The sequence below is a fragment of the Coniophora puteana genome, assembly GCF_000271625.1.
Source record: "Coniophora puteana RWD-64-598 SS2 unplaced genomic scaffold CONPUscaffold_20, whole genome shotgun sequence".
Taxonomy (NCBI): domain Eukaryota; kingdom Fungi; phylum Basidiomycota; class Agaricomycetes; order Boletales; family Coniophoraceae; genus Coniophora; species Coniophora puteana.
In genome coordinates this window covers 502,226-519,662 of record NW_006913072.1, presented here as the reverse complement: position 1 = coordinate 519,662, position 17,437 = coordinate 502,226, and the positions used below count along the sequence as shown (strand labels likewise).

General features: G+C 54.3%; 5 protein-coding genes across 5 annotated transcripts; 3 read left to right on the top strand and 2 right to left on the bottom strand.

Annotated features, from left to right (window-relative positions):
• Positions 1 to 660: 660 nt before the first annotated feature.
• Positions 661 to 2,352, top strand: CONPUDRAFT_78104 (uncharacterized protein; the record flags this gene model as incomplete). The annotated part of the gene is made up of 10 exons (XM_007777282.1): positions 661 to 771; positions 899 to 937; positions 991 to 1,019; positions 1,123 to 1,231; positions 1,288 to 1,295; positions 1,360 to 1,419; positions 1,472 to 1,638; positions 1,707 to 1,947; positions 2,005 to 2,056; positions 2,095 to 2,352. The coding sequence occupies 10 exons, from the start codon at positions 661 to 663 to the stop codon at positions 2,350 to 2,352; spliced, it is 1,074 nt and encodes a 357-aa protein (XP_007775472.1).
• Positions 2,291 to 9,517, bottom strand: CONPUDRAFT_113475 (Sec63-domain-containing protein). The gene is made up of 9 exons (XM_007777281.1): positions 7,900 to 9,517; positions 6,597 to 7,843; positions 4,999 to 6,541; positions 4,674 to 4,930; positions 3,906 to 4,614; positions 3,678 to 3,834; positions 3,558 to 3,620; positions 2,968 to 3,499; positions 2,291 to 2,911 (listed from the first exon to the last, which is right to left on the bottom strand). Exons 1-9 carry the CDS (start codon positions 9,511 to 9,513, stop codon positions 2,467 to 2,469), a joined length of 6,567 nt encoding a protein of 2,188 aa, XP_007775471.1. The 5' UTR covers positions 9,514 to 9,517; the 3' UTR covers positions 2,291 to 2,466.
• A 622-nt stretch (positions 9,518 to 10,139) lies between these two features.
• On the top strand, positions 10,140 to 12,586 carry CONPUDRAFT_160161 (uncharacterized protein; the record flags this gene model as incomplete). Its single annotated transcript, XM_007777280.1, has 4 exons — positions 10,140 to 10,250; positions 10,313 to 11,099; positions 11,154 to 11,470; positions 11,528 to 12,586. 4 exons carry the CDS (start codon positions 10,140 to 10,142, stop codon positions 12,584 to 12,586), a joined length of 2,274 nt encoding a protein of 757 aa, XP_007775470.1.
• Positions 12,587 to 12,762: 176 nt separating this feature from the next.
• On the bottom strand, positions 12,763 to 15,049 carry CONPUDRAFT_67527 (uncharacterized protein; the record flags this gene model as incomplete). Its single annotated transcript, XM_007777146.1, has 6 exons — positions 12,763 to 13,194; positions 13,254 to 13,846; positions 13,897 to 14,252; positions 14,303 to 14,459; positions 14,512 to 14,673; positions 14,713 to 15,049. 6 exons carry the CDS (start codon positions 15,047 to 15,049, stop codon positions 12,763 to 12,765), a joined length of 2,037 nt encoding a protein of 678 aa, XP_007775336.1.
• A 406-nt stretch (positions 15,050 to 15,455) lies between these two features.
• On the top strand, positions 15,456 to 16,761 carry CONPUDRAFT_78100 (uncharacterized protein; the record flags this gene model as incomplete). The annotated part of the gene is made up of 3 exons (XM_007777279.1): positions 15,456 to 15,626; positions 15,682 to 15,987; positions 16,075 to 16,761. The coding sequence occupies 3 exons, from the start codon at positions 15,456 to 15,458 to the stop codon at positions 16,759 to 16,761; spliced, it is 1,164 nt and encodes a 387-aa protein (XP_007775469.1).
• Positions 16,762 to 17,437: the final 676 nt, after the last annotated feature.

Genomic DNA, 17,437 nt, shown 5'->3' with positions numbered 1-17,437 from the left:
TACAGCTGCGCGCGCGTGATGCTATTGTCTCTGCAAGAGAGTCGCAAGTGAGATAAGGTTAAGTAGTGTGAACCAGTAGCCCGTGAAATTCAGGTTGATGAACTGGAGTCGCAAATAAAATAGCACTCCAATGAACCAATAAGGCGAAATCCCATGTCGAAGCTGTGGACTTTCTTGCAACTGCCCAATTGTTCTGAATTAGCGTCGGAATCCTTCGGGTCCCGTAGCTGCGGACTCGATCTAACTTTTTATAGCGTCGACCACATTCGGAGACATTCACAATTAATACCAACAAGTAGGCAAGGGACCCCCAAAGTGTGCGGCATTACTGAGCCGGATCACGCATCATCAATTTATCGGTGCAAATTACCAGGTGGCTAGGCTATGCCTGGATCATTGCCGCATGATCGGAGCCGGCATCATAGGAATGCCTGCTTGGGGCCGTCAAGCACGGAATGAGTACAGGACTTCCCAATTTTACCAGTCCATTTGCTATAAGTTTGTGGGTTTGTACACGTCGGAATGTGAAAGCCATGCTAACTGCTTCGCCCCTCTCCTGGTCCGCCGTTGGAGAATACGAAACATAAAGCTATGTGAAAGGTACAGATCTTATCCTGTCATCCTGGGGATATCCATCTGATGTGTAATACGTCAGTTTCGATGGCTACGTGTGTTCTTTACGACTGCTGTGAGCTTTACACGAACCTCGAAAGTTGGCATTATTCGTTTGTTCATACTATCTCTGATACAGCGCTCAAAATCGATCAGGAGGTAAGTTTTACTTGGACTTCTCGTTGAACGGTGCACATTATTCAGTACATGTTCCTCTAGATTCGGTTGATATGGGTTAGATATTCAATCCTAATCCCGGGCGATAAATCTAACCTTCACTTGAAAGAACCGAAAATGGACCTTGATGACGGTGTGCTACATCATAGTAAGTAGCGTTCGAGTCACTACTTGTGTTGGAAAACTACCTCTTAATCTCAGCAACGCTACGGAGGGGTCCTTTGTGCTATGTAAGTGCTATTTGTGGTCAGCTGTACTACGTTCAACGTCTGCATCTGTAGTGCTTCGGCAGGTATGGTTTAGAAATATCCGTGTTTGTGTTTGTGCCTCAAGCTTTGCTCTAGTCAACGATCTCTACAACTCAGTCGTTGACAAGGTGAATTTCTGCTTGATTTCTGCTGTAAGACTGGAGGTCATGCTCATCCTAGCATTTACTACAGGAGTGGGTATATACCTCGCTTCTTGTATCCTTGTTTTGAGCTATCCGTTTCTTTCCAGAACTCCATGTAAGTTTAAAAAGCCTTTGACAAATTTATATCCTACATGATGCATGATTGATCGTACACGTAGGCTTTATTCTTTGGGCAGCGACGTCGATATTTCGCACATCCGCAATCCTGAGTACCCAAGGTGTGTTCAGTGTATGTCAAACGCGATTCGTGCCTTCAAACGTCCAATATAGGGGTAATATTAGCTCGTACTTACGCCAAACTTACGCGCTTCACTGGAGATCGACGGTGCCATTATATTTACTTTGTGGTTCTTTCATCTTGGCACAGGCTGGTAACATCATATACACTGTCGTCTCGTTCACAGGTCCTAATGCGTGGTACACCGATAGCGGCAAGAGTGAGCTAATCTTTTCATAATTATGTGGTGGTAACCTAAAGAAACTGATGTTGTGACGCGTGCGGTAGCTCCAATCGAGGTTGAGCTCCTCTCCGGTGTTCTGGTTTGCGAATTTCGCTACAACAACGAGTCCTGGACGTTTTTAGTGTTCATGGCAACCTGTCTCTTTTATGAGCTAGTCGCTGCGTCTTTGTCAATTTCTCGTCTATGGGTACACATTAGAGGGTCAGGTCAAGGCATATTCTCGGTGTGGCGATCAAACAGCCTCTTCTACATCGTGGCTCGAGAAAATGTGGGCTACTTTTGTGTGTATGTAAGGCTGTTCTTTATGAGGTATTCATCGCTGATCAATGATTTTGAATTCAGGTCCACTGCATGTTTGGTGACTCTCGCGACTGGAACAACCGGATCAACAAAGGTATGCCCATAAATTTGTCTCGTTGGCTTTATACCCAGGTTCTGGACTATATTCGGAGTTTATTTGCCAACGAGCTACGAATGGCCCTTGACACAATCTTGACCTCGCTATTCTGTTCTCATTTAATCTTGAACGTCAGGAAGCATGCAGATTTGGCAGCGGAAATTGTGACAGTTAACGTTACGAGCATTGCATGGGCTACTGCTCCATTACAGTATAGTCACGAGGAGCTAGGATTTGAAGAGTTTGAAAGCGAGCCAGACACAGAACAAAGCAGAACATTACATTATCAGTAGCGAATATAGTTTTCAAGAAAATAATGATACACGTCACTAGCATCAGAACGACAGGGACATAGAATCTATCGTCCAATTATTGAAGCACCAAGATTAGCACGGGAGTACCCGCGTTCACTCTTCCATCTCCGAGCCACTTTCCATATCCTCGTCACTATCGCTGTCCTCGCCCTCCGCAACGTCGATGGTGTCCACCTTAAGATCGTGGTCCGCGCCAACGTACGAATCGCAGATGACGTACAGCTTGAGATCGTGCGAACCCTTGGGCAGCGTGAACTCAAGCTTGACGGCCAGAGACTTGTTGACGGTGACACGCTTGATGACGAGCAGCTGCTTAGTCGACGGCTCGCCGACCACGAGCCACCAGTTGGCCATCTTCTTGCCAGGATAGAACGGCGCGACGACGGTCTGAGCCGAGTCGTCGGGGTCATCTTCGTCCGCATCGCGCGACAGAGCAACCTGCATGATAATCGGTGCACCGGCGGTGTACTCGCCCTTGGCGAGCTCGAAGGAGACGTCGAGCGTTGGGTACGAGTTGACGAAGGTCGCAACGTCACGCCTGTCATACGATTGTTAGTTAGTATATACTTTATCTCACAGACGAAAAAGACTTACATCTGCCGGGAGTCCATTTGCAATAGCTTCGTCCGATCGTCGTCTTCCATCTCCATGATGTCGTATACGGACTCGACACCCGCATCCCTGCACCGCTTGACGACGTCCGGCTCGAAATGAGGTATTTGCTTCAACGGCGAATCCGTCTCCCACATCGCCTGCACGCACATCTGCGACAAGTCCATCGCGCCAAGTGCATTCAGCCATGCGTTGCTGCTCATCACATCCACACATGCGCTCAGGAGGTTGAGCACCTTCTCGAGCACAAGCGCCTGATCTGCGGCAAGGTCTGGCGGGAGCTGCAGACGCGAGAAATGTGCTTGGAGGAGAAGGAAGGTCTTGAAGTGCGGAGCCTCGAAATCGGCTCGGTCAAGCTTGACGGGAACACGGTCGTAGATGCGACGGAGGAGTACGTCCTCGTGGCGGCGGATGGGGATGGTCTCGAATTCGGCGGAGGAAGAGACGACCTCGAGGAGACCCTTGAGTTTCGTACGTTCCTTGAGTGAGAGGGTGTAAACCTCGACAGTGACGTCTAGTGAAGGGCATGTTAGCGAATCCAGCCGATATACGTCGGCCTGTAAAGAACTCACAAGAGATATTGTAGTAAGCAGCGATCATGCCGAGATTGAGTGGGGACACGTCCATCTCGTCCTCTGTAGGTACAACTGTCAGCAAGCTATGCCAGACGAGTACACGTCGAAGAGACTCACCAATCGAGATACACTTGGAGTTAACCAGGTCTTGCAACGTGTTCTCGACGAGTTCCGACAGATGATCGGACAGATGCTGGTGGCTGACGTTGTGCAGGTTGTAGTAGTTGGGGTTCTGGGTCATACGACGATAGAAGTACGTCCAAGTGAGAATATCCTGAACGAATATAAATTAGCACCAAGCCACCTCGACGTTGGCAATGCCGTATGAAAGGGAGGAAAACCCACCATCGCATCTTGCTTGTTCTCGATCGTCTTGACCGCGATCTCCGCCAAGAAGTAATCGTGCAACATGTGCGTCGAGAGATGACTCTCGATCGGCAGCCCCTCGCTCAAGAACTTCTTGTAGAACTCTTTCCGCGTCTGCTGCGTCATCAACACGCAGCGGCTCCGGTCGTCCTCGCGCGGGCGGCACGCACGGCCCATCATCTGCAACACATCCATCACCGGGTAGTCGACGTAGCGGTGCTCCTTGCCTTCGTAGTACTGCACGCCCATGATGATAACCATGTAGCAGGCAACGGGGAGGCTCCATGCCGTGTCCTTGGACGCAACGAGTACCTGAATGGCACCAGACTGGAACAGCCGCTCGACGATGCGCTTGTCCTGCGCGTCGAGAGCCTCGTGATAGTACCCAATGCCGTGAGCAAGCACCTCAGCGAGGCCCTTGTCCGAGACGTGATCCAAGTGAGGCTGGAGGTCCGCGAGCTCGATGTTAAGGAAGCGGTCCGCATCGTCATCTGCACTGCAGTGCGTAAGGAGGTCGTCGACCGTGAGGCGGCACTGGCGCCTTGAAGGTACGAAGACGATGGTGGGCTTCGTAGGCGCGTACTCGTTGATGGCAAGGTACGCGGGTTTTGACATGGCGATCATGAGCGAGGGGAAATGGGGAATGGAGAAGCTTTGGAGATGAATATCCATATCAAGCGGGCGTGAGCTGTGAAGCGAAATCGTCATGAGCAGCTGTAACAGGAGCAGAATATGACAAGAGCGTACCTTGGCGAGAAGTTGAAGATAGCATGCGACGGTGCACCCATCCATTCGCCCAAGTCTCTTGCGTTCGCAAGCGAGACACCGCACGCGACAACACGGGTTTTGATGTCGGTCTGCGCGCTGACATACCGCGTGCGTGAAATGATGACCTCGTACGTGGGACCGACCTCGCCACCGACGAGCTGAACCTCGTCCGCAATAAGTAGGCCAATATTCTGCACGTTCTTGCGCTGCCTCCATCTCCGCGAGAGCACATCCCACTGTAACAAAGCAAGGTACCGTCAACATCACCCACCACTAAACGACGAAGACGACGACGAAAACGCACCTGAGCTGGTGTACACACAATCACATCCCCCTTCTCGAGCAGCCTCAGATCCGCACTCGCCTCCCCAGTCAAGCTCACCACCTCCTTCCCGCCCTGCACGCTCCCAAATTTACGCCTCCACTCCTGCGTGCGCATATCCACCATCTCCTGATACGGCTCGATGCACACCGCCCGGCGCTGCCCCTCCTCGCCGCGCTTGCTCCACAGCCTCAACAGTGCAAACTCCGCGCAGATCGTCTTGCCCGACCCGGTAGGAGCGCCGATGAACACGTTCTCGTCCGACGTATAGAGAGCCTGGAACACCTGCGTCTGGATCTTGTTAAACGTCTCGATACTGCTCGGCCCGCTGCCGCCGTAGATCGTCTCGAACTCCTTGTTGTGCAGCGCGCTCAGCGGGAGCGGCTGCAGCTCCAACAGCGGTGTCGGGGGCGGGAATTTCTCGGGTAAAATGAGATACTGGAACGAAATCGGCAGACGCGTCTCCGCGTGCAACCACCGGTCCGAGACGACTGAGATGTAGTAGTTCGGCGGAGCAGGCTCGAACATGGGCACGGTGATGGTGACGTTGTGCTCGTCCTCCGCGTAGCGCTGCAGGAGGATGAACGAGTCGTGGAACAGCACGATCTCGCCGTCCACGTCCTCGACCATAATCTGGAACGTCTCCGCTCCACCGTGGATCTTCTCGTCCCACCTGAAGTCGGGCGTGATCGACAGGTCGATCCGCAACAGAGACCGCGTAATCGGTTGTACCTGCGCCTGCAGCTGCAGCTTCGGGAACGAGTGCACCAGCCGATGCACAAGTCTCCCCGCGTTCGGAAGGCCAATGAGCTCCCCGATCTCGGGCGGTGTGAGGTCAAAGTACCGGTACCACGGGAACTGCTTGCCCTCCGCCTTGCGCACCACGTCCGCGGGCACACCCTTGAACTGCCGGAGCGGCGTCATAGACCCCCACATCCGCTTCTCAACCATCTTGCACAGATCCAAGCACGCACGAGCGGGGACAGCCCAGCCGCGCTTGAGACAGATCTCGAACATCGCGCGGAGGATACGCCCCGCGGATTGCGTGACGTACACCATATCAGCGACGAGTGCAAAGCCTTCGAGCTTGAGCTGTGAGATATAGGCCTGGAGGAGCACGTTGATCTTGGCTGCAGGCTCGTCGACGCTCTCCTTGACGGGGATGGGCACGCGCTCGAGCAGCTTGCCGAGTTCGAGCTTTTCTTCCTGGCGCACGGGCAACAACTTGAACTCGTTCGAGAGCGCGAAGACACGGAAGAGGTCGAGAGTAGACATAGAGGGCCGGAGGTGCTGGTTGTACGTCTGCATTGACGAGTGCACGACGTAGTAGTGCGACGCGATGCGCCCGAGCTCCGTGCTCTGGAAGCGGCCAGTTGAGCGCTCGTACTTAAGGAGATGGCACTTCTCAAGGAGCGCCGCCGCTGTATGGATGATATCCGCGCGCTTCTGGATGAGGCCCGGGTCGTCCTCCTGATAGTCGACACCGACACTGTAGAGTCCAGGCTCGCGTAGCATGCGAACGTACCTGCAACGACGTCAGCCGCTGCCTCAACCAGAAGATAAAAACAAGGAAAACGTACAAATAGGTATACCCCAGCCACTGCACCGCTTCATCCCGATTCCTCACCGTCCCGAGTACAACCTCCGCATTGAGATTATCCGCCAGCTTACTCACAAACTGACTCTCGATCGGCAGCTGCTGGTTCATCAAGCTGAGGTAATACTGCAGCTCCCCATGGTTGGTGATAATAATGCCCTCGCCGAACGTGTCGTACTGCGGCCGCCCCGCGCGTCCGAGCATCTGCAGCACGTCCTGCGACGACAGCTCAACCCAGCGGCCCTTCTCGGGGTTGTAGATCTGCGTCCCCTTGATGATGACCGTGTGCGCGGGGAGATTGACGCCCCACGCGAGCGTAGCGGTACACACGAGCACCTGCACCGCGCCGTCTGCGAACAGCTCCTCGACGAGCCCGCGGTCCTCGCGACTCATACCCGCGTGGTGGATCGCGAATCCGAACGGCAAGAGGTCGCGCAGGTTCGGATCCTTGACGTTCGACGCCTCCTCTGTGAGGATCTCCCGCGTCGCGCTGTCCGCGCGCACGAACTGGGTGATCGTCTCCTTCTCCATCGCCATGTCGCGGATAAACCGCGCTGTCTTGGCCGTCTCCTTGCGGGAATGCACGAACACGAGCGTCTGGTTCTTGCCCGCCTGGTCGAGCACCTTCTCGTAGCACACCTCGTTCATGACCTGATACCGCTTGATCGCCTTCTTCTCCGTCACACCGATGAACTGCTGCTGCAAAGGACAGGGGCGGAATGACGCATCGAAGTAGAAGAGGCCCTTGGCGGGGTCAACACGCAGGAAGGCGGCGACGTCCTGGTAGTTCGGCAGTGTCGCCGAGAGACCAACCAGCCGGACGTAGTCGCCCGTCTGCTCCATGCGTCTGACCGTACGTGCGACCAAGCTCTCGAGCACGGGGCCGCGCTCGTCGTGCAGCAGATGGATCTCGTCAATGATGATGAGACGGACAATGTTCGTATACGAAGTATCGGTGCTCTTGCGTGTGATGACGTCCCACTTCTCCGGCGTCGTGACGATAACTTGCGTCTCCGCAATTTGCTGCTTCGTCATCTGGGAGTCGCCGGTGAGCTCGCCGACTTTCATGCCGAAGATGCCGAGTCGCTGCGAGAAGTTGCCGACCATCTCCTGCACAAGGGCCTTCATGGGGGCAACATAAACGCACTTGAACTCGTCGAGCGCAAACGAGCCATCGTCGTTGCGGTGTTTGGCGAGCTCGTTGAGAATCGTGAGCATAGCAACGTTGGTCTAGAAAAAAAACCGTCAGCCAGCGCCCAAAGATGACAACAAATGGAGGTACTGACCTTACCCGCACCCGTAGGCGCGCAAAGCAGCAGCGGCTCGTCCGAACCGAACGCGACGGGGAACAGCTTACTCTGCATCCGGTTGAACGTAGGGATAGTGAACGCCGGCCTTACCCACTCCGGAAGCTCCGTCACAGGCACCCGCTCGTCGTCACCGCCATCCTTCTTCTTCGGCGCGGGCACGTGTATCTCCTCGAAGCCTTTGCGCGAGCGCTTGAACGAGCCGTCGGGGAGCTTGCACTTCTTGTTCGACATGAGGTGTCCGCCCTGGGAAAACGCCATGCTCTCGAGGTCGACCGTTCTCTTAGGCGTGACGGTTGATCCGGGGGCGAGCGTCGCGGTCTTGGGAACAGGCTTCGCTGCCGCGGCATCGGCGGTGTCGACGTCCATCGCGTCGCCAGCTGCGCCGGTGGAGGTCTTCTTCCCGCCACGGTTCCCGGCGAGCTCGCGGAGGATCCAGCCGACGCCCTTCTCGCGCATGGCCACCTCGACATTGACACGCTCGTCTGCGTCGCTACGCATGAGCTTGGTGCACCACACGATCACGTCGCGGTTTTTGAGGAAGCGCGTGATGACGTCGAACGACTGGTACTCGAACAGCTCCATGAGCTCGTTCTCGCAGTCGCGCAGGCTGCTCTCCGAGCCGAGGATGGTGAGCACTGCCTGGGCCTTGTCCGCGGCGGTGACCGGGTCGGGGTAGATTTCGGATATCTGGCGCTGGACCCAGAAACCGTCGATGGCGTGCGGGGAGACAATGTCCTTGTCGGCCTTGGTCTTGACACCGCGGGAGGAGTCGGCGCCGATGACGAGCTCTTCATCATTCTCCTCGTCTTCGGGAGCACCCTCCTCTTCCTGGCCCTCTGCCGCTTCTTCATCCTCGTCGTCTGACTCCTCGCGCACCTCGAACCCTTCGTCTTCCTCTTCCTCCTGCTCCTCCTCGTCAAACACCACCGCCACTCCCACCTCATCGTCTATCTCCGCGTCCTTGCGCTCCATGTCAGGGTCAGCCATCCTCTCATCTTCGTCGGCGTAGTCGGTAACTTTCTTCGAGAGTGCGACGAGCTGGCTGAAAGTGTCATTGGGCAGGGAGCCGAGGACGTCCTCGACCTCGCGCTTCTTGTCGAAGTCCTTCATGTTCTCGTTCTTGAGCGACTCGAGCACCGTGTCCGTCGCACTGCGGACGACGTCCTGGGCCTGGTCGCCGAGAGCCTGGTGGACGACGGAGAGCATCATCTCGTAGACCTCCCTCGTCTCGGCCGTGCGTGGTCGGTAGGTGAGACCCTCGACATCCTGCGTGGCCTCGATGATGTCTGTGTACCCAAAGCCACCTGCTCCGGGCTCTGGGCGTTTGCGTCGCTCGGCCTGCTGGGCGTCTGAGCGCTCGGCGGCTGCCTTCTTCTTCTTTTTGTCGAGGTCCTTGGGTGCTGCGCGCTGAACGCGAGAGCCCATCTCGCGGGGGTCTATGCGACCTGCAAGGGATGTGGGTGCACCATCCGGTTCCTTGTCTCTCCGGGGGAGGGCAGAGCGGTCGGCGGTGAGAACGAGGGAGGAGATGGCGCCATAGTTGTAGCCTGAAAGGTCGGGCTTGCCCGCTGGTCGTCCGCCGCCTGACATGCTCTATATAAAGATGAAAGAGAGAGAAAGAAAAAAGGAGAAGAAAAAGTGGATGGGAGGGTGGATGTGAGTTGTCGTGGTCGTCTGAGTCGACGAGCAGCACGAAATTTGGGAGACGCGGGTCCGCTCAAACGCGCGGTTCGTTGACTAAGCTGTGGCGGTGTCGGTAGATTTAGACTCCGCAGGGACAGACGTCAACAAGAACGTCAAGAAAGGACGCGATCGACTGAACAACTACAATATTGGAAATACGTTCATGTTCAATCGCTTAAGTTTTCGAGGGCTGTGGAGGAATGAGATGTCCGGCGACTGAAGTGGTCCGGCGTCCGGTGCCTGGGTCGCACGCGGACTCGGGGTCCACAGAAAGTTAATACACGTGACCGTTTCGCGCCGCGCTGCGCCAGCTAGAATACCAAACCCATACCTGTTCGTCAACTGTACAGTACCTCGGTAACTTAAATAGAGCACCTCCTCTCGTCCTCAATCTCAGCGCGAAACCTCATCATCCTCTTTCTCTACACCCTTGCGGCACCCCGCACCCAGCCTCCACTTTGACCATGTGCACCAACACTCACACCCACACGACCACGCCGCAGGTGGCAGCTTGTCATGGGCATGGATTCACCATGGAGAACGGCAAGGTCGTTTGCCCTGACTGCTTGACGCAGGGCCGGCGAACACTCCTTACACCCAAGAAGGCCAAGAACGGGCCGCACAAGGATCAGTGGTACGTTAATGTAAGTCCTGTTGCTTTCTTCTCCTTATTTGCTATCGCTCACCTCTTTTCTCGTGTTGTCAGTGCTTCAGCCATTGCCATGCCCCTAGGCCTGGTACTCCTCCTCGGCGAGGCACTTTCTGGTTCTTCTGGGCGCTAGGCATCAAGCCGCCCGGAGTGCTGGGGGATGGTCCAGTCGAGTCCGTTCCAAGCACACCCTCGTCCTCACCAGCTCAGCACCCTCTGGCCTCAACGTTGCTCTCGTCGGCAAGTTTGCTACAGCTCGACAATATCCCCCCTTCGTTCCCCGACTCTTCAGGTGGGCTACCATCTCACACGTTCTCAATCTCAGCTCCTGCAATGGCTGGGCCTTCTTCACAGCCCTCCGACTGGGTGCTCCCAGCTCATTCGTACCCTATTCAACCTACCAACACCCTTCCTTCTTACTCGTTATCATTGACGCAGCCACCTCCCTACACGCAGCCTCCCTCTTTGCCTCATCCTCCGCCGCTATCTCAGCCTGCTCCCTTGCCTCAGTCTCAGCCCCCGCCTTACACTGCCAAATGCGCCCACCCTGGATGTAACAGGAGCACACCTTCGAAGGGTGTTCCCTGCCGGCGTACAATGTGCAAATTCCATTGTATCCTTGCGGGCGGGTGTCAGTCCACGAAGCACCAGCTAGAGCACCTGACTAGCCGGCAAAGGACTCGTCTCTCCAGCGAGAACCTTCCCCGCCCACAGGATGTCTCTTCGTCCTCAGCATCTGGACCCTCAGTCCCTCTCTCAGTCCCTAGTGTCGCCAGCGCGGTCTCTCCTCCTCGGGACCCTCTCTCGTTTACGGCGCTTGACGCTCCCAACGAGGACACGATAGGTTTGTTCTCACTCGACTCCCTGACGCTTGATGCTGACGGTTTATTGCTTACAGTGCTTGATGCTCCCAACGATGATGCACCAGACCTGTTTGACCCCCCGCCGCTTGATGACCACGATGATTACTCCTTCCTCGATGCCACCATCATCCCAATTCGCTCCGTTCCTCCCTCTAGTGGTATCCTTGTTGACGTCTACACCCCTGAACACGAAGAGAACCGCCCTCAGCACACGGATCACCTCAACAAGCTATGGAGAAAGAACTGGGAGAACTCGCATGAGGGACACGTTCGATTCAGGTGCGATGAGAAGGAGTATCACAATCGAACTCGGGCTGGCAAGCGCGAGTTTGACACATATTTCTGGGACAAGGTACATACAACATTTTTACGGATTTTAAACACGGTCACTAATCACGTTGTACGACAGGAGGATAGGTGCATTCTACGAACACTACAGGACACCGGCGATGAGCACTCTGAGGTGCCCTTCTTCCCTTTGTTTTCTATGCAGGAAGACGCTCCTCGGTATTCGCACTTGGCAGCCTTGCAAAAGCTCAGTGGCGAAGACCTCTCAGCGCTCGAGTACTGGGATGGGAACACCAGTGTCTGGAAAGGCTGCAGTCAACGCCATCGTTTCACGATCAAGCCCAGCGGCTATCTTTTCTTGCGTCGTGCCGGGCTCACTAGCTGCAAGAACTTCGATGCTATCATGGAGGAGCGACAGAACACTCTCCCCACAAATGCGAAGTTGGATCTACCTCGACAACGTCAGCTTCGTCGTCAGGATGCGAAGCAGGCAAAGCGTACGGCCCACCCAGAGTGGACGTCCTCGTCCTCGTCCTCATCGTCTTCCTCTGCTGTCTTGACGTTCTCGATCCCTACCGACAGCTCCAGCAAGCGACGCAAGCTCGACGATCTCCCGCCGTCAAGTCAAGCATCTTCAAGCGAGTCTAGCTCGGGCATGTCCACGCGCGATCCCTCGTCGTCCCCCATATGCGTTCACAAACTGCTCGCAGACATTGCCGTCGACGCCGGCTACTCCAGGCGCAATGATTTCGGCACTATCTCACCTACCATCACACTATCTGATGACGACACCCCCTCCCCCACACCGTCGCTAGACCGCCCATCACCTCGTCGACTTCCCGAGCCTCAGACTGTCACCCCTGGAGGAGGACGCTCGAAAAAACCGTGGCCCAATGGTTGGCCTGCCATTGACATTATCGACGGTTTCGAGCAGATGAAGGACCTGCGCTTTGCCTGGATGACAACCACCGCCCGTTTTGAGGCTATCTATGGTGTTCGCTATGTCAAGCAGACGTTTAGTGATGCCAAGAAGCGGTGGAACCAGGTACCGCAGGCATTCCGCGATAACATGGTTCTTGGTGGCCGTACTAACCTCGGCTTATGGGATTTTGTGACCCATGCAGTTAGGCTGCGGGGACCAGACTCGGAGGTCATTGATGTTGACAATACCAACAGCTAGTTACTTTCTATTGTACTTTCACTGTACTTCGTTTTGTTTTATCTTCACATCTTTTGCATGTTTCACGTGCAAGCATGAGTACAGCAACAATAAGATCTATCCTAGCCCATGCATGTTCACAACGTGCTCGAGAGACTGTCACATAATACATTATTAATTTAAACACGAGTACAAAGCTATGATTCAACAGGATGGTATGAAGGTACTAAATCCTTACGCTTGAGAGACTCAATAGTGTTGATGTTCCTGAGGCGGACCATCTCATCAAGAAAAAAATTAAACTTCGTCGGGAGCATCTCTCGAACTATAGCCTGATAACCTCCGAGCCACACGTTTACTTGCTCGGCAACGGACGTATTGAAGTACCAACCTTTGCCGTCGGGTGTCTTGAGCTCTGGATAGTTTGCAGGGTTGCAGTTGATGCGGCAGTAGTCGTGAGTAGTCTTGTGTTTATTCTTGAGGTGCCATACGTCGACGCACATACCAGTGCCCTTCCAGAAGTTGCTCTGGCGGTTCTGTGCTTGTCGGTGGGCATCACAGGCAGTGTCGTAGATGAAATGCTCAGGTTTACGCGCGCCGGGGACGGTGAAGAGCGTCTCCCCCATGTCCTAGAAGCAGTGGAAAGAAAATCAGCATACAAAACCAAGAGACAGATTAAAACACGTACGAGAACATTGGATACGGCTTCAGCACCAAACATAGTAGCTCGGCCTACTATTATACCACACGGCCTAACGTATGTGACCTCGCAGGCGGTACGGCGTCGGGCGAGCATAATCTTCTGCGCACGTGGTGTCTTGCCTGGGCAGGCACGCTGGTCCTGCGATGCAACCTCGTCGGACACTCCAACATTAACTGGGCGGGTGTTGATACGCTGGGAGAGATTTCCAGCATCGTCGGGCTCGTACCACTCCTCTGCGTCGTCGAACTCAAGATCAGCTGCGGTGGGGGCAGTCGAGTCGGCAGTGCGAGCGAGCCTTTTCTGGGCCTCACGCTTGCGAGTCAACGCAAACATGGCAGTCGTGCGCTCGCGAGTCTGCCGCTCCATTTCTTGATGATCCGCTCGTGTGCATGTCTTCGATGTTGTAGCGGTAGTTGTAGACGGCTGGTCGCAGGTCTTGACGTAGCAAATGTTGTGTAGATTGTAGTGACGCTTACAGAAATGGTCGTGCGCGGTCTGAAGGGGATCGGGGCATCGAAAGTCCTTGCAACATGGGTGGCCGATTGTCAGCCCATCTGCAACGACTACCTGGGTTTTGTCTTGAGGGAATTAGCGAGAATAGACAGAATAGATGTAGAAGAGAACATACAGAGCTCATATTCACCAGCTTCATTCCACACGCGGAATACACGCATGCATGCGTCGCAGTAGTGCGTTATCTCGGGCTGGCCATGCTTGACAACCCGCTCGTTTTGTTGCTTCATCGCTTCCTCGAACCGGGCGCGTTGACTGCCATCATGCGGAACGGAGAGAGGAGCATGGCGAACTCTGTAGTTTCGGAGGAGTGCGAGGATGACAAACCCATGCCAGACCTGCTCGGCACTAAGAATACCGCTATAGGGTAGCTTGGCGTCGGTGTGGGAGACACGGGGCCGAGAGTAGTACAAGTCGAGGTGGCGGGTGCGTGACAACTCGTAGGCTGTAGCAAGATTTGTGGCCGAAGTACTAGAGAGTTGTTAGATGGCGGGTAATGTCAGAGAGACAATGGTGCATACTGGCTGACGACCATACTGTCCGTCCACTCCTTTACCAGCTCTGTCTCAGCGAAGTGATGTTCTCCGACTTGAATGTGATCGGGCAGGTCGATATAGTATGTTCGGGTCTTGGAGTTGTTGTGAACGAAGTAGTTGTGACGATAGTTTCGCCTGCATGCTAGTGGTCGTGTAAGTTAGCTATTCGTTGTATGAAGTGAGCAGTTACATACCTTGACATGTGAACGAGAGCTGCTTGGCGCTCTGAGGGCCGAAGGACTTGGTGAAAAGGACTGCATCGTGCACGTCTATAGTGCGCATCTCGATGTCACGGTCAACATTGGGGCATTGCGGGTTGTCGCACTTTCGTGACGGTGGACAGAGCGTCCACAGAGCTAACAAATGTCAGATAGTATCACAATAAGAAGGATGACACTTACTTATGCCCAGGTCCCATCCCCACTCCTCGAAACGGCTAACTAAATCCTGTTGCCGCTCAAACAGACGCGGCATGTTCCAGACGTGATCTCTGAGTGCTCGCCAAAGAACGGGCACCATCCGGAGCTGGATAGAAGCAGAGCGGGATATAAAGACTTGGTGGATATGAGGAAGATACGTTGGTGCGTGGGTGGACTCAGTGTTGAGTGTTGTATGCTGAACACCTGCAATATCATCGCGGACCTCGCACGCCGCCCTGATGAAGTCGAGTATTTCGTTGAGCTCGAACCGGTCGAGCTCAGGGTTTTGTTGTAGCACGTCGCTCAAGATCATAGCGCGAAGGTGGTAGATAGTAATATAGGCGAGTAAGCGTGAAGGTGGTAGATAACAGAATGGGCGTCTAAGCAAAATACAGGGGTATCTCGTGTGCCGCGCGACGCGCGGAGATCACATGTGGTTGACTTTTCGTTGGACCCCATAACCGCGAGCGACCTCGCCGGACGCTCCCAAGTCCGGCTGGCACCGGACCTATGGTTTCACCGTATTTCTGAAGTTTTCGTCACCAAAGCGCTCGAAAATATCTGTTTGAACTGGCACCATAGCATTGAAAGTTCAGAAAATCGAAACATTGAAGCTCAGGGGTCGGCGTTAGCCGATACCCCGCGCCCCCAGATCACGTTGTGTCGCTGGTACGTTCGACCTCCAGCGTTGCTTTGGAGCAACCGTCTATCAATCTACCATGAGCAACACCAAGCCTTGCTACTCCAGAGAAGAATTCATCTCAACCACGAGATCTCAAATCGACCAGGCTTTCACCCAGCCGGAATCGAGCCTATCCCACTATCTCGCTGAGAACTTCCCCAAGCTCGTCGACCCAAACGTCGACACGGTCTTCAGATGGTGCTTTCTGGTGAGTTTCTGTTCCTTTCTCCATGGATTTCAGACGTTTGACTGCGACGCTTCAGGAATCCCTACTCGCCAGATTCGCCGTAGCGAGACGTATGGCTAGTACAAAGGAAGGACCCAACGACACCTTCGTCCAAACATGCATACAAGCAGGCATGGCTGGTCCACTCGTAACCCTGGCAAAAGAGAAAACTGGGTTGGTTACTCCTGAGACTTGGAACGAGGAATCTTTTCCTCGTCTTATGCCGCCCTTCCAGGCGATGAATCTACTCGAAGCTGTGGTCCCGTCAATTAGGCTTATCGAACAACGAGGGACGGCTATCCATGACCTGATCAAGCACGGGGTTCTCGATGTGGTCTTTTGCGTGAGTCATCTCTCTGTCTTACACGCTCGGGATTTGGTCGTGCAACTCAGTTTCTGGAGCGTGGACTGACGGATCTGTTGATGCTAGAACATGAACGCTAGACTTTTAATCAGGAGGTTGACAGCAACGAGGATGCTGGCAAGCCTGTCAGAAAGAACCCTGATTCCTCGCAAAGTACCCCCATCGACGACGGCGAAGCTCCTTTGCGTTCTTTTCACCGCCGCTCTCCGCGACCCAGCCTTGGATTCCGAGCAGCTAAACGATGAGACTACTCTCTGGCAGAGCTGGTTTGAAGACGATTTCAGAGACTCAAGAAACAACAAGGAGCTAGGGGATTGGTACCTCAGCGCTAGATCCCGTAGATGGATGGTGTCGCGTCTTTGCGGTCGCATACAACGCTACGCCATGGAGGCCGCGCACCGCCTCATCGCTATCCCTCCACCGTCACTCTCCAAGCTATGGATTGAAGTCCTCGAATGCAGGCCGGAGATTACCAGCCTCCTACTCGAGTGTACCATGCTCGAGCGGCCTGAATACTACCCCGAGACCCATATAGGGCTCGATTCGGTGGAGGCTCTCAGCGCATTATTTCGCTGGCCTTCTTACTGGATACCGGGGATCTCGGTACCAACAGACCGACCATATCTCTCACAGGACTTGAAGTTGACGCTGCGGCTTTTCTCCATCTTGATCTCCCACAAGGGTTGGGTCGAAAAGATCATAGATATCTGGGAGACACACGATGCTGATAACGAGTCAGTAATCACGCGGTAAGTTCTTTCTGGCTTTGAGGCGTTCATATTTAGAACTTGGACCTATCCTATATACAGGAAATTCGGTAACCTCGATAATCTGTTCCCGGATCGCGCACGTTGGGATAAACAATCAGATATACGTGACATGTTAAGGAATCGTCGTATGTATACGCCTTTCACGCTAGGGTATACGATCGATAACTTTTTCACTTAGGAAAAACCCGCGCGGCACAGGGTATGCAGGGGACGCCGATGGAGATGCTCGGTAGCACGGATGGCCAATTGCGCCGACATGCTCGGTCCAGCGGACATCCGCGGACAGCTGGAGTGGTCGCGTCCGCGGATGCTACATTATAAGTACAATTTACTACAATAATAGTAATGAAGTAATATTAAGGCTCTGAGCAGTGGGCTATGCTGTCGGCGTTGGTGGTCACTATGGCATTCACAAGTACACTACAAATATAATAGCCAATCATGATAATGTGTTAGTAGCATGTTGGGGATTCTAATACGGTCTCGGCGTCTGCAGAATGTCGGCGTCAATGTCATGTCGGCGTCAATACCATATCGGTGTCTGTGACAGGTTCGGGTCCGCGGATGCATTTGCATTAGTAAACAGGGCTACAAATGTGATATGAGTCGGTATTGGATATGCTATCGGCATCCATTCACATAGTAGTGGACTGTGTTCA

Excerpts from the sequence above, each read along its gene's own strand:
- CONPUDRAFT_113475 (XM_007777281.1), bottom strand. The coding sequence starts at position 9,513 with ATGTCAGGCGGCGGACGACCAGCGGGCAAGCCCGACCTTTCAGGCTAC. Across the intron at positions 7,844-7,899 it reads CGCCTACGGGTGCGGGTAAG|ACCAACGTTGCTATGCTCAC; the intron begins GTCAGTACCTCC and ends TTTTTTTTCTAG. Across the intron at positions 2,912-2,967 it reads CAAATGGACTCCCGGCAGAT|GCGTGACGTTGCGACCTTCG; the intron begins GTAAGTCTTTTT and ends ATCGTATGACAG.